Genomic DNA, 25,107 nt, shown 5'->3' with positions numbered 1-25,107 from the left:
ACACATATATATATACATATATACATATATATATATATACATATATATACATATATATATACATATATACATATATATATACATATATATACATATATATAAACATATATATATACATATATATATATATACATATATATATATACATATATCTATATATCTATATATCTATATCACAAGTCACAACAATAGACAAACAGTCTGCTTAAACTAGTACCACACTAACATTTATAATTTATCATTTTTTTATTGAACACACCATGTAACCATTTACAGCGTAGGGTGTCCTGGATGTTCCATGACACAACTGGCAAAATATTCTGTGAACAGATGAAACCAAAGTTGAGTGGTTTGTAATGAACTCATAAAGCTAAGTGCGGAGAAAAAAGGCACAAGACACGAACACCAAAACCTTATCCTAACTGTGAATTATGGTGGAGGGAGCATCAAGGTTTGGGGCTGCTTTGCAGCCTCAGGGCCTGGACGGATTGCTGTCATTGATGGAAAAATTAATTCCCTAGTATCAAGACATTTTTCAGGAAAACTTAAGACCATCTGTCTGCCAACTGAAGCTCAACAGAGGACGGATGATACAACAGGACAATGACCTAAGCACAGAAATAAATCAACATCTGAATGACTTCAACAGAAGAAAATACACATTCTGGAGTGGCCCAGTCAGAGTCCTGTCCTCAACCTAGTTGAAATGCTAGAAGAGAATGAATCACACGAGACATCCCAAGATTACTGCTAAACTGAAACAGTTTTGTAAAGAGGAATGGTCCAAAATTCCTCCTGACAGCTGTGCTGGTCTGATCTACAATTACAGGAAACATTTGGTAGAGGTTATTGCTGCCAGAGGAGGGTCAACCAGCTATTAAATCGTAAGGTTCACATACTTTTTCCACCCCACACTGTGAGTGTTTAGATGTTGTGCCCTATAAAAACATGGAAACATATAATTGTTTGTGTGGTACTAGTTTAAGAAGACTGTGTTAGTCTATTGTTGTGACAGAACATGTTTTATGACCAGAAATACAGGTAATTCCAAAGGGTTCACATACTATTTCTTGACTGTATATACAGTTAGGCCCAGAAATATTTGGACAGTGACACAAGTTTTATTATTTTTGCTGTTCACGAAAACATATTCAGGATACAATTATATAATAAATAGGGGCTTAAAGTGCAGACTCTCAGCTGTAATTTGAGAGTATTCACATCCAAATTGAAGCAAGGGTTTAGGAATTACAGCTCTTTAACATGTAGCCACCTCTTTTTCAAGGGACCAAAAGTAATTGGACAATTGACTCAGAAGCCTGCAAAAAAAATAATAAGGCATGGGCTCTTCCCTCGTTAACCTGTCATCAATTAAGCAGTTAAAAGGTCTAGAGTTGATTCCGTGTGTGGCGTTTGCATTTGGAAGCTGTTGCTGTGAACACACAACATGTGGTCAAAGGAGCTCTCAATGGAGGTGAAACAGACCATCCTGAGGCTGAAAAAAAAGAAGCACCCCATCAGAGAGAGAGAGCAGAAATGTTAGGAGTGGCTAAATCAACAGTTTGGTACATTCTGACAAAAAAAGAGTGCACTGGTGAGCTTGGGAACTCAAAAAGGCCTGGACGTCCATGGAAGACTACAGTGGTGGATGATCGCAGAATCCTTTCCATGGTGAAGAAAAACCCTTCACAACATCCACTCAAATGAAGAACACTCTCCAGGAAGTAGGTGCATCAGTATCTTGGTCTACCATAAAGCGAAGACTTCATGAGAGTAAATACAAAGGAAAGGATTCACCACAAGGTGCAAACCATTAATCAGCCTCAAAAATAGAAAGGCCAGAATTGACTTTGCCAAAAAACACCTGCAGAAGCCAGACTAGTTCTGGAACTGCATTCTTTGGACAGATGAGACTAAGATCAACTTGTACCAGAATGATGGGAAGAAGAAAGTTTGGAGAAGAATTGGAACAGCTCATGATCCAATGCACACCACATCTTCTGTAAAATATGGTGGAGGCAGTGTGATGGCATGGGCATGCATAGCTTCCAATGGCACTTGGTCACTTGTGTTTGTTAATGATGTGACAAAAGACAGAAGCATCTGGCTGAATTCTGAAGTGTATAGGGATATACTTTCTGCTCAGATTCAGCCAAATGCAGCAAAGTTGATTGGACAGTGCTTCACAGTACAGATGGACAATGATCCAAAACATACTGCAAAAGCAACACAGGAGTTTTTTAAAGCAAAGAAGTGGAATATTCTGCAATGGCGAGTCAATCACAGAGCTCAACACTATTGAGCATACATTTCACTTGCTCAAGACAAAACTTAAGGCAGAACGACCCATAAACAAGCAAAGACTGAAGACAGCTGCAGTAAAGGCCTGGCAAAGCATCACCAAGGAGGAAACCCAGCATTTGGTGATGTCCATGGGTTCCAGACTTCAGGCAGTCATTGCCTGCAAAGGCTTCTCAACAAAATATTGAAAAGTAACATTTTACTAAGGGTTATGTTTCTTTGTCCCATTACTTTTGAGCCCCTGAAATGAGGAGCATTTGTATAAAAATAGCTACAATTCCTACATGTTTAATCATATATTTTTGTTCAACACCGTGAATTAAACCCTAAAGTTTGCACTTCAATGCCGTTGTAGTTGTTACATTTCAAATCCAATGTTGTGGCATGGATAGACCAAATCATGAAGATTGTGCCACTGTCCAAATATTTCTGGGCCGAACTGTAATATACACACACACACACACACACACACACATATACATATACATACATACACACACACACACAAATACCAAATACATAATGACAAGTTTGGTTACACACACATAATCAGATTGAGTTAAACCTTTTGGCGTTTTACCTCTCACTTTGAGGAAACTTGTTATAGGATTTGTGCTTGCTGTAGGAGTTGAAGTGGAAGATGCACTCAATGAAATACTGGCTGAACATTTCTGGGTTCTTCTTTAGCAACAGGCAGAGCAGACAGTATTCACACAAACTGGAGCAGACAGAAAGAGGATTCACTCAGATTTGATTATGTGGTACATTAAGGTTCTTTGACCACCATTAAATAAGGTCCATCTTGTTAATTGGTTCATAGTCTAAGTGTGCCCTTATACACAAGAAAATATATGTGCACTGTGACATATGACACTTTGCCTTGGAAATTAAAATAAATCAGGTATAGATTGTCCCTTCATGCTTGTAAAGGCCACCTTTACTCTATAAAAACATTTTGTTATTATTTAGCACAAAGCAACAACCAGGAGAGCTATTAAAATTCTTTGTGATACATCAAATGCAATATAAAGAAAGCTGCACCCAGAGGGACAGAAAAACCTTGATCCTCCATGTATTTCACAAGAAATCAAAGAATTCCCCCTTAATTGTACTTGTTACTTCCAGTCTGGATTACTGTAATTTCCAACAATCACGTTGCCCGAATGTCTGTAAAGACTCTCCAGTTGGTCCAAAATGTTACTGTGCGTATACTGACAATTCATAGAAGAGATCACATTGTTCCTTTATTGGCTTCCCTGTACTAGCTCCCTGTAAAATATTAATATCTGCATTAATTCATCATTTTTTGTCAGAATGATAACTGTACTAATACTGACACTTAGACTCGCAGTATGCTTGAGTTTGTTGTGGTAGGTGTAAATGTTACTGTTAGCTGCATTTTACTATTATTGCTGCTGTTGTCATTACTGTTTGTTGTTGTGTGTCTAATTACCCTTTCACACTGAAACACGAGTGTCAAAGCGGGTTTTTGTACCCGCGTTTGCTCGGCATTAGGAAACATTCAAGCTTCCAGCAGATGCGGGTCTAAGCTCCCGCTGTGAGAGCTGCATGCCTGTGTTTTTCTGTCTTGTACGTCATCCCACTGACAATGTCATCATTACAGTACATTTATGTCAACGGGTCATATCGCTGGAAACCTGAGACAACACAGGGTTGCCTTTTTCACACCGCAGGTGAGCCGAGCAGAGCCAAGGCAAGCCGCTAAACACACGGGACGCTTGGAGGGTTGGTGGACGCAGGTCAAAATGCCGAGTTGACCCTTTCAGAGTGCCCAAACACTCGTGTTCGTCCGCGTTTTGGTGCAGTGTGAAAGGGGCTTAAGTCTCCCCATTCTTCTTTTTCCTTCTGTCTTTGCCGATCTACCTCTATCTGTCTTTCTTCATCCATTCCTGTTTGTCAAATCTTGTCTTGTCTGAGGCTGTCTTCATGTCTGCCCCTCTTTTTCCTGTTTCTAGCCCCCTTTCCTTATTTATATCTGTCCCCCTCTCTTTCACCCTAACCAGTCAAAGAAACTAGTTGCCCTCATAATGCCTGGGTCTGCTCGACAACTCTGCCATTTTAAAGTTTTTCATTATGCTGTAGCAAACATGTTTACTCGTGGGAAATTGCTGGGTCTTTTCATACAAAATAAATTAAAACAGACTGGTTTCAGACTGATTTACTGTAAAGATAACTTTTGTTGTGATTTGGCAACATACAAATAAAATTGACAACAATGTCTTCCATCCCTGCAGTGCATTTTGAGACTGTATAATCTATATCAAGGTACGATAAAATTGTTTTGGTCTTAAAAAATAACACAAAACAACATAATTTACCTGGCAATAGCAGGGACTGGGTCAACCAGTGCCACCATGAAGCGGAAGAAGAGGGAAGCTTTCCATTTCACAAATTCCTCCTAGGAAAAAAAAATTATGATAGAGAGAGAAATTGAAAAACATATGGGCTTCTGTATTTCATTACTTATTTTCTATCACATAGGATACATTGGAACATCCTTACAAAAGAAAAAAATGACAATGCTTTCTTGGTCCAATAGTTCCTGATGCTACCAACATTTAGAGTGGTGCACCATTTGGCCAGTCACAACATCAAAAGAACAACATGACCAATATGATAAATATCCAAATGTATTTTGAACTCCAGAGGCGCTTTGATTCTACAGTGATAAAAATCCCCAGGTGTCCTGAGGGAACTTCAGAAGAATTGATAATCTCATGATTAGGTCACTGCACATTAAAAGTGGTGTCAATAAAGAATATGAAGTGAAAGTGTCTTTCAGAAAACCTCAAGGAATTGAAGGATTTGTGAAAAATTTTAACGCTAATATTTATTAAACATGGCAAAACGTATTTAAAAACCCACAAAAGTCATTGTAATAGTTCCCACATTTTGATTAAGTTGCCAAAATAATTTGAATGGAAAAGCAAATTAGTGGTTTATTAAACAGGAAAAAAGGGAAGGTGAAGAGAAAGAGGGACGGGAGATATTAGAAAAAGGAAACTGGCAGAGGAAGGAAAGTGAGGAATTTAACCCAGGGTTTAATGGGATGAAGGGCATATATGGCTAACATCCAAAATTCTTTGCATTTGGCCCTTGTATATTCTGGGACACAGATGTAAATATGTTTTTGGATCAGCACTGATAGTGACACCCAAGCAGATTATTTTAACATCTAGAGAAAATAAGGCCAGTTAACAACCATCATTTCCGGACTATAAACTGCTACTTTTTCACACGCATTAAACCCTGTGGCCTAAACAATGATGTGGCTAATCATTAGATTTTTACGGGCTAACGGTCTCCAAAGGGCACTCTAGCAGGAAGCACAAGAGCAAGACGGACAGGTGAGATAATGCACCGAGGAAGAAGCTAGTCTGATTGGGTTTTGAACACATCATCCACACATCCTCATGGTAAACACACAAAGAAATGCATATGATGCAGATTTTAAGTTAAAGGCAATCGATCTGGCTGCCGAAGAAGGAAATAAAGCTGCTGGACATAAGCTTAGCATGAATGAATCAATATTGAGACATTGGAGACGGTGGTGTAAAGAACTGACTCAAAGCAAAAGGACAGCAAAAGCCTTCAGGAGGTAATAAAAGCAGATGGCCGAAACTTGAAAACCTTCTCTGGGTGAACACACAGAGAGCAGACGGCTGAGGTGTTTCCACCATGCAGATCTGACTGAAAGCTAAAATAATCGCCACCAAAAGAAGATTGAAGATTTTGGAGGTGGACCATCGTAGTGTCTGAGATTTATGAGACGAAAAGGCCTGTCCATCAGGGCACGGATGACTCTGTCAGCAACTCCCTCCCGACTACGAGGAAAAAGTGACTAACTTCCACAAATTCACTCAAACAAAGACAGCCAAGTATTCCATCGAACCAGACAAGATCATAAATATGGATGAAGTACCTTTGACGTTTGACCTGCCTCTCACTAGGACCGTTAAGAAGAAAGGTGAATTGCCCGTCATGCTGAAACAACTGGCCATGAGAGAATGCATATCACTTGTGCTCCAAGCTGCACAGCATCCGGACAAAAACTTCCACCAATGGTGATCTTTAAGTGGATGACTATAACACAAGACAAACTCCTGAAAGAAATCCTCATGAAAGTCAACATGAAAGGGTGGATGATAGAAAGCCTAATGAAGGAATGGCTGACGGAGTGACACTGCAAGCAACCAGGAGGATTTTTTTCCCAGAAAAAGGAGCATTGCTCATTTGTGCATGAGGGCCCATATAACAGATTCTGTGAAAGCACCACGGTGCATATGGGCAGGGCACATACACAAGCACTGTCAATGCTATGATTGGCTGCATAGGGTAAATGAACTGTATTGTCTCATTGACTGGACAGCTGTCACTCACTGAGTATATGTGCTGCATAGATTTTCTTGTGCACTAAGAATGTGCGAGCAGTGCGCGATTGCACAAGCACGCAGCTTAGTTGGAACATTGATTACAGTAAATAAGTGCAATCAGTATGTAATTACTTTCTGTATGGAGCAGACACCACATAAGCAAACAGGACAAACGCAAATTCAACATACTGCAATCAAAGTCTGCACCAAACTAAACAAAAAAATCATTACAACAGCATAAATTGAACAATACTGACATTCCCTTGAATCTTCTAAGCCTCATCCACTGCACACTTAATTAGAGAAATTAGCAGAGCATTGTCAGCTGAAGACATTAGAAGATAGCGAGACATCCTATCAGCTATGGTGCTTTCAAACCCACATAATCTATTTATCAATAAAAACGTGTGTTTTTTTTGGATATATTTCATATCAAACACAAAGGAACTGTCATTATCCCAATTAATATGCAATATGTGTTCACTTAGTGTACTAAAAAAAAGTTTTAGTTAAGGTGTTTTGAAAAATAGCAAAAATATAATTGGCAAAAATGTTGCCATTTCATTTACAATAAGAAATAAAGGAAGTACAAGTGAATAAAAGCTGTTTCTTTCTATTCAGGTTTCCAGTCAAACTGAAGAAATTGAGAGAGAAAGTGGGAGCGACTGCTTTTTGTTCAATTTCACACAGTTTTAGGGTGATGGAGGTTGGGTCCAGGCAGTTCATTTGTTAACAAAATTTAAAAACAGACCTCTGATTTACTATGGGTTATCAAATACAGACATGAAATCATTTTTGGATTGAACAGTAACAGAAACCGATAATGATGTCTTGTTTCACTCCTAGCATATACAAATGATGGATTCAGCAATGTACTCTAGTTCATATTTACCAACTACAGCATCTTTATGAACAAGGAGAACATTGTGAGTTGCAACTCCAGATTCCATGATTACAGTCAAAGCTGTCTTAGAGCTTTCGCTATTAGGTTAATCTCAGAACGTATGCTAAATCATGAAGAACTCTTTCACACTTCTGCATATAGTATGTATAAATATAGTTAACCTCTATGGTATGGATCACAATTTAACAGCTGGCATAGATCTAGTCCATAGTTTGATCCACTTATAAATAAGTGAAGAAAAATCAGTCAGCTTTTTCTTCACTTTATGAAGGTGGATTTGCAATATGGCTCCAACATTCCATTTCATATAGGATATGCCCTTTAAGAGTTGTGGCTATTGTGTAAAGGGCTAAGCTGATGTAGTCAATGCCCCACTGTACCATCACAGTACTAAAGAATTTCCCACATACCAGCTCACAATCCTTGAATTTCAGACACATCAGCAATGCATGCTGCAAGCCCTGTGTGAATGGTCGGAGGCAAAACCATTCCACTACATACACAACAAAAGCTGCTGCCATGAGAAAGGGAATACAAATTAAGTACTGTAATGAGTCCTGGAGTGTAAATCAAGCATGGATGCAGGGAAAAAACAAATTCACTGAGGAGAAGAACATGATAAATGATAGGCCCCCATGTGACAAGACTGGACAATTGCCCTGATATTGAGCCTCTGTCCTCGGTTACGGGTGGCATGGTTGTGCAGCGGTTAGCACCGTCGCCTCACAGCAAGAGGGTTACGGTTTTCGGGTCCCGGCTTGGGAACGGGGTCTTTCTGTGTGGAGTTTGCATGTTCTCCCTGTACCTGCGTGGGTTCTCTCCGGGTGCTCCGGCTTCCTCCCACAGTCCAGGGACATGCAAATGGGGACTAGGCTAATTGGATACACTAAATTGACCGCAGGAATGGCTGTGGGTGTGAATGGTTGTCTGTCTACATGTGTTAGCCCTGCAATGGACTGGCGACCCATCCAGGGTGAACTGTGCCTCTCACTCGAAAGCCGCTGGGATAGGCTCCAGTCACCCCGCGAACTTTAACAGGATAAGCGGAAGAAAATAGATGAATGGATGGATGGATGGTCAGTCCTTGGTTGCATTTGCATGCATTTAGGCAAAACTTGCCCCTTGACCTCTGTGCAAATTAGCTTCACTGCACACAATGTCCAGTTCACAAAAAAAAAAAAAAGAACTGATAGTCTCACACAGCTAGAGTGATCAAATTAATGACTTCAGAGTATTGGCAATCATTGAAGTACTTATAATAACGTCTGTCCTCCAGATGTTAAGTGCAGCAGTACTGAAGTTCATTTTGTTTTTCAGTATGTGTAATGTGCAGGGTACCAGACAGGGATGCCCTCTCGCCTTTGCTTTTTGCTATTGTCATTGAACCACTTGAACAAGACGTCAAAACCATGATATAAAATGAATCTATGCCAACTTTAACTCTGTGCTGATGATATATTACTTCTAGTACTACTAGTCTACTTCCTCTAGATGCACAAAATTCACTGTAGGAATAAATCCATCTATCCATTGTCTTCCGCTTGTTCCTATTAAGGGTTGCGGGGGGGCTGGAGCCTATCCCAGCGTCTACGGGCAAGAGGCGGGGTAAACCCCGGACAGGTCGCCAGTCCATCGCAGGGCCAACACATAGAGACAAACAACCATTCACACTCACATTCATACCTACGGTCAATTTAGAGTATTCAATTAGCCTAGTCCCCAATTGCATGTCTTTGGACTGTGGGAGGAAGCCGAAGTACCCGGAGAGAACCCACACAGGCACGGGGAGAACATGCAAACTCCACACAGTAAGATCTCATGCCCGAGCAGGGACTCGAACCCGGGACCTTCTTGCTGTGAGGCCACAGTGCTAACCACTGCACCACCGTGCAGCCCCTGTAGGAATTAATCAATCTCATTAATAATTAGCCACACATTTCAGACTGCAACATTAACTAGTCAAAGTCAACTATTCTCTCTCTCTCCACTTGCCGCAAAGGGCTATATTACACAGAAGGAAGACGACCAATGTCATCTTCAGTACCACTGACAAAATTTGTTGTGAAAGAGTATTCTAATTAAATAATCCAGACTTCTGGTTGGGAAGTAGTCAAGATGGCTGCACAGCAAGAGCTCTCCTGGTCGAACCAAACTAATTCAGAGAAATTTCCCCATACAGAGTGAGCGATTCATTACACGAAAGGGGAGGACGTGACGGCCATCGTGGCAGACGCTTGTGGAGCAAGTGCAGCGGCTGTCCTGAGGAGGGTAGACGGACGAGCGACGAAGAGCGCAAACAAAGCTGGACGGGAGACGAGCTACAAGGAGAAGCTCCAGGCCTTCAGGAGGTCATCACCAGCCCCCTACGGGAATTGAAGAATTTATCTCACGGTTGAGGACAACGAAGTTACGAGTGGAGTACTTTGAAAAACTATGACTGGTGGTGATCTGCATTGGGAAATAACTTGCTTCGTTCGGGACCGACCTCATTCTTTTGTTTCTCCTTTTCCCTTTTTATTCCCATGCGACTGACGCAGGTAAGGGCACCTCCCTCTGGATCGCGGAGGGGGAATTTTCCCTTTGAGCCGCCTTGGGAGGCTCATCAGGGTCACGTTGGTGGACCCCTACATAGGGAGTCACAAGGACTGAGCAAGTTTATTTTGTTTTTGTATGTGTTTGTTGTCAGTTCCCCGCTGGTTCTTGTGGGGTGAGGGAAGCGCACTGGGTTACTGCATGGGAAGGGCAAAGGACTCACGTAGATGCAGGATAGTTCCTTGAAAGTAGAGTCGTTCAATGTATATATATATCAAAATTGAAAAGGGACAAGATCCACATAGCGTTTTTGCAGGAAACACACCTCACTGATACTGAACATGCTAAATTGGATAAATCAGGGTATAAACACATTTACTTTTCTCCCCATGGGTCGGGGAGGGGAGTAGCGACTCTGATATCTAGTGCTGTGAATTATAAGCATGTGTCAGAGCATAAGGACAAGGAATGTCTGTTATGACATTCATACGATATGTGATATCATATGATATATGATATTCATATGACATAAGAATGTTTGTTATGACCAAAGGTAGGATCGAGGGAACGATTGTGAGCTTTCTTAATGTGTACGTTCCTCCGGGCAGTGACTGGTCTTTTTATAAACATATAGTGGATCTGATGGCAAAGAGTCAGGGGATTTTGATATGTGGGGGAGATTTCAACATCCTTTTGAATCCTAAAATCAATTCATCAAATGGGAAATCAGGCTTGAGGAACATCAGTAGGAGATTGAATACTTGGAGGCGCGAAGTGGGGATTGTGGATGTGTGGAGGGACATGCACCGCACTACTTGTCAGTATTCATACTACTCGGCCGCCCACAATGTCTGTTCCCGCATTGATTACATTTCAGGGTGGATAAATGTGACATGGGACCAGTATGATTTCAGATCATGGCCCAATATATATGACGGTTTGACTAATCAATAAGAAAAAATCTACTCTCTGGAGATTGAACTAGAATATTTTGAATAGCCCGATTATTATGGATAAATTTAAAAGGGAAATTCAGTTGTACTTGGGCAATAATGATAATGAGGAAGTGACTTAATCTGGGATGCGTTGAAGGCTGTCATTAGGAATAAAATAATAGCCATCTTGTCATATGAGAAAAAACATGAGGGAACGGAAACTCAAAGAATTGGTGGATGATTTGTGTAGACTGCAGAAAGACCATGCAAAGTCTCTCAAAGATGACATTAAATCTGAGATTTTGAAACTTAGGAAAGAATTAGTGCTGCTAATGCGTTGCTCTGCCAAGCAAACATAATAGGGTCTTCGCCTTCAGGCTCAGGCCCTAAAAAAGAGGGGATGAATACTCAAGAAATTCAGAAGAAGCTTCTTTTCACGAAGCAGCGATACTATGAGGTAGGTGGGAAATCGCTGAAACTTCTCTCATATAGATTGCAGAAACGGCAAGTGGAAAGAACAATACATAAGATAAGAAATTCTACAACTAATATAATATATAATATTGAAATTGCTCTGGAGAAGATCCTACAATGCTTTCATGAATATTTAAGGTGTTATACTCTCAGCCAAAGTGAGTGATGATGATCGGACAGATGCATTCCTGGCTCAGTTAGACCTCCCAAAGATAAAGAAGAAAATCAGCTATCAGGAGAATGAAAGGGAGGAAATCTCCGGGGACAGATGGTTTCCCTTCGGAGTGGTATAAAGAGATGCAAAATCAACTGATTCCACCAATGTTTAAGACATTCAACTGGATTTTGCGAAATACTAGTACTCCTTCCTTATGGAAGGAGGCAGTGATCTCACTTATTCCTAAGGAGGGGAAAGACAAATTGGAGTGTGGAAATTATCGCCCTGTTAGTCTTCTGAATAATGATTATAAGCTGTTTACCTCCATATTACCTAAGAGGATAGAAAGAATCTTACCAAATCTAATACATAGGACCAGACTGGCTTTGTAAAACACAGACAAACCCAAGATAACATCAGAAGAGCATTGCATGTTATGGAATGTGTCACAAAACACAAAATGGAGACATTCGTCTTGAGCCGAGATGCAGAGAAAGCATTTGATTCGGTGAGGTGGTCATTTTTGTATAAAGTACTTTCAAAATTTGGCTTTCATAAGACACGCTTACAGCGCTATACAATGGGCCAACGGCTAGAATTAAAATCAATGGAGATTTATCCAACTCATTTGCTTTAGAAAGAGGGACGAGACAAGGATGTTGTACGTTGCTGCTTCTACATTATTTATAGAGCCATTGAGTCAATTGATTAGACAGAGAAAGGACATAAAAGGGGTGGAGATGCCATCTGGGGAGCAAAAACTGTCCTTGTTTGCTGACGATCTACTGATAAGTGTCACACAACCTACACAGATGCTCCCAAAACTGATTTCGCTACTTGGAGAATTTGGTCTCATTTCGGGTTATAAAATTAACAAACCTCAAGCCTTAATATTTAATTACAATCCTCCATATTTAATTAGGTCCATGTATAATTGGAATTGGGAGGCAGGGTCCATCAAATATTTGGTTGTCTCACTGCCAAGGGATCTGACGAGATTATATGACATCAATTACGGCTTGCTAACTTCAAAGTAAAGCTCGATATGCATAGATAGAATGTTATCCCCTTTTGGGTCTAAGTGCCCGCATAGAATCAATCAGGATGAACGTTCCTACGCGTTTGCTATACCTTTTTCAATGCCTGCCAGTCAAGGTATCATCTAAGCAGTTTTTAGAATGGGACCGATTAATAACGAGGTCATTGTGGCAAGGGAAAAGGGCCAGAATTAAATTTAGGACACTACAATTGAGTAAACAAAGGGGGGGGAGCTTTCCCTTTTTATGGGAATACTATCTTCAAATGAGGCCTTTGGTCTGCTTGTGCTTGCCAACATATGATGCCGCATGGAAGGACATAAAGGGTACGAAGATAAAGGGAATACCAATAATAGCATTGCTGAGTGATGACAAATTGCGGAGAGAGCAGGTAAGCCTCGACGGCCCTGTGACTGGCAGTTTTTTCAGGCCCTGGCAGGAAATAGTCAAACATTGCGGAGTGAGTGGCGCATCTTAAATGATGAGGTGGTGTGCCTACGACTTGGACTTTGCACCTGTGGCAGTATGGGCCTTCAATCTAGCTGCAACTGTAATTAGTGCTGCAGCTGCAGCCTATCTCTGCTGTGGGCACAGTCTATAAAGGTAGGTGGTTGCGCACCGGGAGCCCTCTTGCTGGGAGGTTGCTGGGTGCTCCGCCCTTCCCCTCATCGCTGCACCTGTTCGCCTCACCTGATCGCCTCGCTGCCGGATCTCTCAGCTCGCTCCTCTCTGGTATGTTTTAGCCTCGTGCCTTGTTATGCTGGTTTTCAAGTTTTGTGGTCGCCATCAACATCAGCTTTTATCTCCTGAATACAGTTCTGGCTGGAAATTGTCCCGTTCTGTCATTGAGCTTTGATCATGGGATCCTAAAGCTTCTCTCCCGTTCCTCCTCACGTGCGCTGCAGCCAAGCGCAATCAGCTGTTGAGCTGTCAGGCTGTGATTGTGTCGCTGTGATTCAGACGGCTTTCGTCCTCACCTTTGATGTGCATTCAACCCCTAACGGTTTAACATAGGTGCGGGCAGGTTCTGCTTACGCACCCCCCCCCTTGTGCTGCTGTCGGCTGGCTACTTTTTTGCCACTGTTGATGTGACTTGGTGAACACCATCATCTAACTCTACATCCAAACTTACAACACCCACTGTGTGGTTCCGGCAGTAAGGTTTTGACATCTTTACCCTGGGTGGTGATCAATGTAAATATTCTAACAGTTTTAAAGGGACAATCGGACTGCATTTTAACAACTGCATGTCCCCATTCATCTCATCCTAACTGCAAAGCTTGAGGTTAAATTAGTTTTGCTATCATTTTTGTTAGTTTTGTTCTTATTCTTGTTTTGTGTGGGTTGCTTTGCATGTTTATTTTTTTTTGGTTTAATTATTAGCATTTGGGTTTAATTGTTTTGGCATGTTTATTGAAGAATTTTGTTTCTTTGCTATTTTTTAAATTTTGTTTCTTTGCTATTTGCCGTTTTCTTTTGCTTGCATTTGTGTTTGCTTAGCTTTAAGTATCCAGTCAATTTAATCTAATTTTGCTATTGCTTTGTCAGTGAGATGTGTGTGAGTATGAATGTGAATGTGTGAGTGTGAAACATTTTATTGAAAAATAAAAAAAATATATTACTGTTAATAGAAATAATTGAATTTGTAACTGAACCCCTGTCTCAAGCCCTCATTGGCAGACGAGCTTGCGTACCTTAACCACTGTTTAACAGGGTTAACCTATTCTCCAGGTGAAAGTCCTGGAGTGGTGTTGTTGGCAACTGGTAATTAATAAAATAATCCCCCCCCCCCTTTAACCCCCGCTTGCCACACACCAAATAAGATCGACAATAGATTTAAGGCTTGGATCTCAAAGGGGTTGACTACCTATTATTCATTTGTTCACAAGGGGACATTCCAGAGTTTTGGGGCCCTACAAGAGAATCATGGTTTGGGGAGAGAGGATTTTTTTCAGGTACCTGCAAGTGAGGCATGATTTTGAAAGTAATCTTAAAGAGGAGTTAATAAGGGGCGAACAAGGGTTCATGGAGGTATTTTTGTAGTTAACGAAACCCGGATCCACTGGCGACCTGTCCAGGGTGTACCCCGCCTCTCGCCCGTTGACGCTGGGATCGGCTCCAGCCCCCCCGCGACCCTTAATGTGTAGGAATAAGCGGAAGATGACGATGGATGGATGGAAACCCGGATCCGGTAACAAGATTATTTCCAAATTATACGATGCAATACAATTGTCTAAAAAGGAGAATACGGAGTACATTAAGAAGAAATGGGAGAATGAGGGAGAGTTGTGAGAAAATATACCAGCTACAGTGGTTTTCACCTGGGTCAAACATGTCGCGAGAATTTTGCTGGAAAAACATTGTAAGGTTTTTTTTTAATCACACCAACTTAAAAATGGCACCGGGGTAACGGGAGATGCTTGCTCGAGACTCTGTGGGTCTAGTGGTGCCAACCACTTCCATGTCTTTTGGGATCGCCCGGTAATAAAACCGTACTGGGAGGGGGTTAACAAGTATAATAAAAGTGCGTTCAGCGTACATTGTACTGTACACAGCGACATTCTGTTTAACTGTGAGACTGTGTATTTGGGCAATTTATTGTGAGGCACGTTGAACAATGATGATAAAAAGCTCTTGGCTATGTTGTTGGCGGCCAGTAAAAAATCAATCACGAGGAAGTGGTTGACAAAAGAACCTCCCACTATAGAAGCATGGATTAAAATCATCCTTGAGATTTACGTTATGGAAAGGATATCTTTTTCCCTTAAAGTGGAATAAGAAAAGTTCTATAGGATCTAGAGTAAATGGACTGAGTACGTGAAACAAGTTCGGTCCGACTTTGACTGATTCTTAAATGTATTGTATGTCACCTAGCTCTCTTTTTCTGTGTGTTGCTTTCTGACGTCCTGAGGTGCACGTTCCCCAGTTTGCTTTTCTTGTGTTACTGTTCAAATTAATAAAATTAATAATTCTTACTTGAAAATTGAGGAAAGGTGCCAAAATCAAACCCTTCTCTATTTTCTGAGTCCATCCATGTGAATTATTTTGTTTTGGAAGGAAAATGCTGATATGTCTGTACTGTCTGCGATGGAGATTTGCCTTTCCAAATAAAAAGATAATTTTAAAAAACAAAAGAAAATAGGGATCGAGATCAAGGATTGAGAATCCAGGGAGCACTTTTATGTTTGTGTTAACTCTGACACTTTAAGTAAAAACATTTTGATTATATCCATTTCCCCCAAGTCCTGTATGTATTACTAACTTAAAAACATAAATACACCTCAATGCAATCAGACCATGTAGAAACATGCAATTAACAGTTACTCACCTAATTCAATAACCCTCACACCTCACTTATTTACTTTCTTTTCTATTTTACTTTCTCCTGCATTCTGAATTGTCAGGTTCATTATTATGATTATTCTTAATTACCTCAACTCTCTTGTAGTTAATATGCATGCTAATTTGCATATTATTTTCCCTTATACTGATACATGATACTGCAGCAGTGGGCAAGACTGCCTCAGACTGAGCCCTGGTTGGCGGGGGATTCTGAATAATAGGTTATGACAAATTACAGCAAATTTAACCCAGCTAGCAAACCTGACCTGACTTTGCACTTCTGCTTTGGTAACTCTTTATCCTTGGAACGCAGTTGGCGGTACCGCTCATAAATGAATGACATTTTCAGTCATTCATTTTTAACCCATGACATAAAAAGCTGTTTAATGTATTATTTTTTATGATATATATATATATATATATATATATATATATATATATGACATATATATATGATATATATATGATATATATGAATATATATTATATATATAAATATGATATATATATATTAGACATATCAGTCAATTAAAAATACTTAATCCGATTAATCGCATGGCTGTCCATAGTTGACTCACGATTAATCACATATTTTTGATCTTCTCTAACTCAACCTTAAACTGATATTTTTCTTTTTTTTTTATTAACCATATCAACATGGGAGTAGTCAAATAGTTGCTTACTGCAAATGCAGCATGTTTATCAGTGTTGGAGCAATGTACTGTCCAGAAGTACAAACAAAACAAAAGATCCATCCATCCATGTATATTATACAGTATATATATATATATATATATATATATATTACAGTATATTATATATATGTATATATATATATATGTATATATGTGTGTATATATGTATATATGTATATATATGTGTGTATATATGTATATATATGTATATATATATATGTATATATATATATATATATATGTAAAAAATGTTCTCCATGTTTTGGCTTTTGTCTGCCATAGCTTCTTCAGCGCTTTGGATACTTAGCGTGAACCTCCTACTTCGATTAAAAATCCAATTTAGAAAATTGTTTTAGCTTAGAAATGTAATCCTCCATTGTGACATTACGGCCACTCAGGAGAAAAACAATAACTGAATGACTTGACTTTCCTTACAGTAAATTGTTGCTCGCTGTCACTTATTCTGCAGTGGAGCGGAGGAGGCACAAGCAGAATCCCTGGGCTCACTAGCACCTCCTCCATGAGGCAGGAGAACTGCGTGCCTCACCCGGCACCTTTTCGCAGCCGTTTTATGATCGCTCAGCACAAGAAACACGGTACACACCATTACAGTTTTCGACAAAAACACTATACATTATATTCACCAGCTTAACTATAGAAATGTCGTTTATATAGCAAAAGTATTTGAACCTTTTTATAGCGACATAGAAAGAGACAGCAATACGGGCTCACTGCGTAGCATGCAGCACAGTTAGCCGAGTCATTGCGCAATCCCTGGTGAGGCTCAGCTGCCTGGTGCCTCACCGCATGTCTCTACTCAATATTTGAACGATAAATATGAAAAATCTGTGATTTTGAATAAAAAATAACTTAAAACTGGTTTAGTTAAAATCAAAATAACTTTATAGTACAAATCAAAGGATAAATACAATAATTACATGTATTTTTTTTCAATTTACATTTTTTTCTTTCCATGATGACAGGTGAGGCATGGCCTCACTTGCCTCCCATCACCGCTGCTAACGCTTTATTAACTAGTTAACCCAATGTCCCTTTATCCCCGATTTTTTTTTTTTATTGTGATTAACGCCCACAGTGCTTTTTGATCCTTTGGTCATGCCGTAGTTTGTGGAAAACCAGAAGTGAACGCACCACTCGTTATAAACGCGAGATGCAGGCCAGTTGCAGCTTGTAAACAAAAAAACGAGAGCAGATGAGCATTAAGGTAGGACTAACTTGGAAAGGAATACGTCAGTTTTAAATGGAAAGTTCAACTTCAAAGTCCTGCCAGATGGCAGTCTCGACAGGAAACAAGTGATATGCATACACTGTAAAGCTGAATTTAGTTTCCACCGCAGTACAAGCAGTCTTCAAGTATGACTTGTCCACGAAGCATACAGCTGATGCAGAGAGCCCTCTGCTCCCTTCTGGCGTAAATCAAACCACGCTGGATTGTTTGGCATGACGGAGACCATTGGAGGCGTCCACCACCCGCAATATCCCCACTATATCATTTGAGTCCCGTTCTGTATTGCACTGCCCCCTGTTTAATGAACACTTTATTCATTATTTTTATTTAATTTATTCTGTGCATCACAGTTTGATGCAATGTATAAGGGTCATCCTTTTTGTGTTAATGGCTTAATAGTTCAAGTACTTCAGTTAGGACTAGTAATGATTACTGTTATATTTGTTGGGCTATTTTTTTTTACCCTGTGCATCTTTTGTTTTGGGGCGGCACAGTGGTGCAGTGGTTAGCACTGTCACCTCACAGCAAGAAGGTTCCAGGTTTGAGTCCCGGCTCAGGCACGGAATCTTTCTGTGTGGAGTTTGCATGTTCTCCCTGTGCATGCGTGGGTTCTCTCCGGTACTCCAGCTTCCTCCCACAGTCCAAAGACATGCAATTGGGGACAAGGTTAATCAAGATTCTAAATTGACTGTAGGTATGAATGTGAGTGTGAATGGTTGTTTGTCTATATATGTTGGCCCTGCAATGGATTGGTGACCTGTCCAGGGTGAACACGCCTCTCACCTGTAGCCGCTGGGATGGCTCCACCCCCCCGTGACCCTTAATAGGAATAAGCGGAAAAAAATGGATGGATGGATGGATGGATCTTTGGTTTTGTTTGTACTTCTGGACAGTACATTGCTCCAACATTAATAAACATGCTGCATTTGCAGAAAGCAACAATTTGCCTACTCCTATGTTGATATGATTGATTAAAAAAATGAAAAATATCAGTGTAAGGTAGATTTAGAGCAGATAAAAAATATGTGATAAATCGTGAGTTAACTATGGAAAACCATGCGAGTAATCGGATTAATTTTTTCAATCGACTGACAGGTCTAACACACACACACACACACACACACACACACACACACATGTATATATATACATATACACATATACATATACACACACACACACACATATACACAAGAGTGCTGTCGAACCATTCCTACCTGGAGGAGGTTGGTCAGCATGATGAGAGTCTGCTCCCTGATGACTGCTTCAGTATCTCGGAGACAGGTGGAAATGTTGGGGATGTAGTGATCCACTATGTTGGTGTATCGAACACAAAGGTCACACATGATCACCACCACATTGTTGCGCACAGCAACTTCTGTGCTGACCTCTAGCTCCCGGGCAAACACTGGCAGATACTTCTGGACTAGTACCTCATGCTGTAGACACAGCTTACCTGATCCAGTCAGAGAAAAAGTGAGACAGAAGGTGGAGGTCATGATGAATTAACTATTCAGTTTTACTGTGATACATGTCACAAGTCATGCTAACGACATCTCTTACTTTTAAAATGTGTAAAGCAAGAGCAGAGGTTACCTAATGTGATGACTCCATGTGCTCTTACTCTGGTAGGCAAAGAGCTTGCTTTGAACTGAGACAGGGGTAGAGAAGCAGGAATCTCTTCCTGACAGTCTATCAGTTACAACCAGAAAAGACAACAAAAGCAAAGTCAACCATCTTACCATGGAAAACCAAGTATTTTCATGTTGCACTTTGTGTGGCCTTTTTCATTGAATTCCATTGAATGACTACAGCTTTTGTGTCATCAGAATGTGTTTCTCAGTAAACTGAATATGAATAGTGACTACTGAATAGTTTTGAATTAAGTTCCAACCTAATGAAATACTTTCAGTTTATGTCTTTCAGATTCTGCTTTCAGTCTTAAAAATTAAAATGATTTGATTCACATTACGGTATATTTTGGTAACTCAAAGTCAAATGACGTGACTCAAAAATTTTTTTTTTCAATCAAAATTCAAATTGTGACTAAATTTCTTAAAAAAAATCAAATTCCCTTTCTATTGACACAATCTTCAAATATCTATCAAACTGAGCTAAAATCAAAAAATAATTTTGGTCGAAATGCACTTGACCAATATTCACTGTTATGTGACATAAATATTTGAAAATTACATGTTACAAAATAGGCTACATGTTTATGTCTTGATAAAAAAAAAAAAAGGAAACTGAAATGACTGAGTATAATGGAATTTTCCAATGATGTGACTAAAATGATAGACTAGAATGAAAGCTCTGCCCTGAAATGTGCGTAAATTGAACCCCTTATCCACTGAAGAGACAAACTTTTTTTTAAATGAGTTTTAGGGTTAGTTTTCCTCCAGTGTAATGGGGCTTTGAATGTCAATTGTGCGTTATAACCTGCAAGTTTGTCAGAATGTGTGGTAAGGACAGATTCCACCAGCAAGACCATCCTCTTGGTCACCCTTGCAGGACAGTGGAGTGATGCTACTCCCAAAGTGTGTAGGTATTTTATCTGGAAGACATAAAATGTTCACTTAGATGACAGGAACAGTTCTACCTTTAACACTCAACCATATTTGAAGAAGTCAAACTTGTGTGTTCTGACTTGTAAATATTAATCAAACACAGAGGTTGCTACTCTTGAACACATCTAAAAACACACTTGGATAAAATCGGAAATGGTTGAAATCTACCAATTAGGTGACCCTGTCTGTACACTGACATCCTGGTTTTAAGCACTGTCTGCCTACAACTTGGTCAGGTCACAGATCACCAGCAAATGGAAACTTTATTACCACAGTGGTAGTAGTAACAAATAAATAAATAATCTCTGTGTATTAAGGAAAAATGACAGAAAATGGAGGTGCATGGATTGTTCTCACCATTAAATCTTCATTAAGGTTCTGGGCTCCACTTTCGCTCAGGATGATGCCAGATATGTAAGCCTCACAGACTGACACCAGCTCACCACAATGATGGTTCAGAAATTCCTGAGGAAAAGAGAGAAAGTTCTACTGAAACACGAAAGTAAGCACACCTGAGAATTTGAGCTTAGCATGTTCTGCTTGATCGAAATAACAAGATGTGAAAATGCTGATGTAGCTCAGCTTTACTGTTAGATATTTCCCTTAAATTTGATTTTTCATGGAACTGCACATATGCAAGTGTTTGTTTTGCATGCAACAGTCTCTGAGTCATGATGCAAATGTTCGCTCCCCTTTGGAACTTACCGTATTTTTCGGACCATAAGGCGCACCTAAAAGTCTAAAATTTTCTAAAAAAAATCGACGGTGCGCCTTATGTGTGGACCGAATTCCAAAATCTGCTGTGCGCCTTAGGTGGGTGCACTACGTCAAACGCCCCACCCATTGATTAGCGGCACACCTATGGTTAATGTACAGCAGAGGTGCGCCGCAAATCGCTGTTACCGATAGTTGTGTAAGGACCCCCTAAAATGGCACCGAGCAAGCGACACGCATATGAGGTTCACTTTAAACTGCAGGCCATCGAATATGCGGCTGAAAATGGCAATAGAGCGTCAGCAAGACAGTTTAATGTGAATGAGTCTATGGTGAGAAAGTGGAGGAAACAAGAAAGTGAACTGCGCCAGGTTAAGAAGTCGAAGCTGAGTTTCCGCGGAAACAAAGCAAGGTGGCCCGAGCTGGAAGATTGAGTGGAACAGTGGGTTTTGGAACAGCGAACAGCAGGAAGGGGCGTATCTACAGTCACCATTCGACTAAAGGCCAAAGCGATTGCTAAGGAAATGAACATTGAGCACTTCCAAGGAGGTCCGTCTTGGTGTTTTCGCTTCATGCGGAGGCGGCATCTCTCTATACACGCGAGAACAACCGTGGCGCAGCAACTTCCCGCGGATTACCAGGAAAGGGCGGCCATCTTCCGCAGCTACTGCCGTGACAAGATCAACGGCAAAAACATCGCCCCCAGCCACATCACTAACATGGATGAGATCCCGCTGACTTTCGACATCCCTTTGACACATACCGTAGCGAAAAAGGGGTCCAGTACGGTTGCGATACGAATGACGGGGCACGAAAAGTCTTCGTTCACCGTGGTTCTCGGCTGCCTGGGAAACGGACAGAAATTGCCGACAATGGTGATTTTTAAGAGAAAGACGGTGCCAAAAGAAGCGTTTCTGGCCGGAGTTGTGGTAAAGGCAAATCAAAAGGGCTGGATGGATGAAGAAAAAATGAAAGAATGGGTGAGCGAAGTGTATGTTAGGAGGCCAGATGGGTTTTTTCACACTTCACCGTCTCTGCTTATATGTGATTCCATGCGCGCCCACCTAACAGAGAGCGTAAAACAACGCATTAAGCAGGTAAACTCAGAGCTTGCCATCATCCCGGGCGGACTCACGAAAGAACTTCAGCCGCTGGACGTTGGTGTGAATAGGGCTTTTAAAGTCAAATTGCGGGCTGCGTGGGAGCGCTGGATGACGGAAGGCGAACATTCTTTTACAAAGACGATGAGGCAGCGGCGGGCAAGTTATGCGACCATATGCGGGTGGATTGTAGACGCATGGGCTACGATACCGCCTTCATTAATTTTAAGAGCTTTTGTCAAAGCCGGCATCAACGTAGCAGCTGACCCCTTCGGTGAGTCTGATTCTGATGGAGAAGAGGAAATCGGTATGTTGGAAACTGAAATGGCTCAGCTGTTTAATTCTGACACAGAGGATGAAAGCTTTGATGGTTTTGTGGAAGAAGAATGACTACTTTGTTCAATAAAAGTGCCGAACCACACCGTTTTACTTTCTTTGTCGTTTTTTACTGTACGTTTTAGCATGCGCCTAATAACACGGTGCGCCTTATGTGTGGTTTAAGTACAGAAATAAACCCTGTAATTAAGACTGCGCTTTATAATCCGGTGCGCCTAATGGTGCGGAAAATACGGTAATCAGCGAGGGAGTGCCTCTAAAAGCACAGCACAAATGAACAGAGAACTGAAGCAGCTACCATCAAAATGCATTGATCTCTAAATAAAATCACTGTGAAGTACTTCAGTGTGGCAGTTCGCTAAGGCAGAGTTGTGTATACCTTGTAACCAGCTCCAGAGTATATCACTTGAGAGACGGATTATGCTCATCGTGAAAATGCAATCGTAGAATATGCAGACCCTGTATAATGGTGTCTATGATTGGTGTAGGATCGCTCAGGCTGTTAAAAGATGCAAGTGTTTCAACAATGGACACTATCTTACCACCTGAGCTTGCACCTTCACCTCAGGAGAAAGCTGGGGAATTGATCTCTTGAAAGAGAGCAAAAATTGCACCCATTGGTGGTAGCTCAGATATGGGGCTGCAGCAGGACCTCTTCACCTATTGAGTGAGACTCCAATGCCTTTCATTTTTTTATTTATTAGGGCCTGAGCCTGAAGGTACTTCAGGCGAAGACCTTATTATGTTTGCTCGGCAGAGCAACACATTAGCAGCACTAAAAACACACACTAAACAGTGTCCCAGCCCCCCCCCCCAACACCCATGAGGCAGCTTGGCCAGACGGCCCGGAGCCGGTTTTCACATACGCACCCATTCAAAACCTGGTACTAGACTGTTCTTAGGCATATAATCTAATTTCACCCCCTGAACTTGCATGAAATTCACTGAAATTCGGCACACTTGTTTTAATTATTACAGCTTTAATTATTTCTGTTATTTTGTTTTTATTCTTTAAAATTATTATTATAATTATTTATTTTACTTATTAATTTTATTCAAACTTGTCACCTTTTCATATCTTAAAGAACTTATGGTACCCTATTTGATTATTCTTGTTTCTATTGACATGATTGTTTGCTTTTGTCCACAAACATCCTCTCCCCTGTCCTTATATATCTGCCTCTGTCTATTTCTTGGTCCCCATCTATCTGTCTATCAATCTCTCTTCCCTGCAGTCCCTCTCTTCGAATCAGTCCCTCTATGTCCTTATCTGTCTCTGTCCTTCTGTCCAGTTCACTTTCACCCTAGCTGGTCAAAACAGATGGCCACCTACAATTGAGCCTAAGTCTTAAAAGGAGACTTTTTTTGTCAACCCTGTTGAAGATGTGTTTGCTAATTAGAGTTGGTGGATGTGGACTATTTTCAGATAACCCAATCCCGTCCAATGGAGTCCGCTGATTCAGTGGATTCCGCCGGTTTTCTGCACAATTTGCTCAGGATCATTATGCAACTGGTTGTATCAAGGACTTAGAATTAGTTTTTTTTTTATCAATTTTGATTTATGTGTGCTTGGTGTTTTCTTTTACTCTATAGTGATTTGAATAAGATGATTTTAAGGTTTCTCATCAGACAACTGAATGATTTTTTATATTAATTTTTTAATGCAATTGTTAATGCAAATGCCAATATTTTCAACACTGAGAAAGCCTACCATTAAAGTTAAATTGGGGACTTGAATTTTTTTTTCCATCTTTTATATCATAAAGTCCAAAGTGTATGTCAATGACAAAACAACTGTGAAGGTTTTTATTGTTTTATCTAGCCAACTTAAAAGCTTAAACAATGTTGCACCTGGGACTTCGTTTAGCCACGTCACTAAATCCAACCTAGAAAATGTCACTTACTGTAAGTCACTATAACACGCAGGGCTGGTTGTAGTCTCATAACACTGGGGGGGTTCTGTAGGATACCATGCCCTGAGTAAGCAGTGCAGTGGTTGGACAGAAGGAAGTGAGAAGCTACGTGAGTTTTCTCAACATCAGCTCAAATTAGGATTTTAACTAAAGTCTCTGACTGATTTGACTGCACATAAACATTACAAACATAACATTAAAGCTGCAAGCAGCATTGTTAAGGCCTGAGCCCCCGCGCGGCCTACGGCCGCGTCCTTGACACCGGCCCCAATCCAACGGTGTAATCGGCAAATCCCTAGGCCTTGTAGTTTAGGAGATAGGAGCCTCAGTGCGCTGCCCAGTGTGACTGCAGAGCTGAGAGCCGGCCCTTTAAGAACCCCTCCCTTCTCTGCTCGCTCTCTGCCATCTCTGTCAGCGCTGAGAGCAGAGTTGAGAGCAGAGCTGCCAGCTGGCCCTT

General features: G+C 40.7%; 1 protein-coding gene across 3 annotated transcripts in view; it reads right to left on the bottom strand.

Annotated features, from left to right (window-relative positions):
* The window catches only part of ncapd3 (non-SMC condensin II complex, subunit D3), an 82,634-nt gene that overhangs the window by 19,118 nt on the left and 38,409 nt on the right, over positions 1–25,107 (bottom strand). For all 3 annotated transcript variants that reach the window (XM_086181435.1, XM_086181433.1, XM_086181434.1), the window contains exons 20-25: positions 20,945–21,052; positions 20,460–20,574; positions 19,617–19,712; positions 19,238–19,476; positions 4,641–4,720; positions 2,882–3,019 (exon numbers count right to left, since the gene is read on the bottom strand). In XM_086181435.1, the coding sequence (XP_086037561.1) occupies positions 2,882–3,019; positions 4,641–4,720; positions 19,238–19,476; positions 19,617–19,712; positions 20,460–20,574; positions 20,945–21,052 (776 nt within the window). The remainder of the gene's footprint in view (positions 1–2,881; positions 3,020–4,640; positions 4,721–19,237; positions 19,477–19,616; positions 19,713–20,459; positions 20,575–20,944; positions 21,053–25,107) is intronic.

The sequence above is a fragment of the Aulostomus chinensis genome, chromosome 16 (genome assembly GCF_037954235.1).
Source record: "Aulostomus chinensis isolate RoL2024-O1b breed Wild chromosome 16, RoL_Achi_v1.0, whole genome shotgun sequence".
Classification (NCBI taxonomy): Eukaryota; Metazoa; Chordata; class Actinopteri; order Syngnathiformes; family Aulostomidae; genus Aulostomus; species Aulostomus chinensis.
This window is presented reverse-complemented; position numbering and strand designations above follow the sequence as displayed.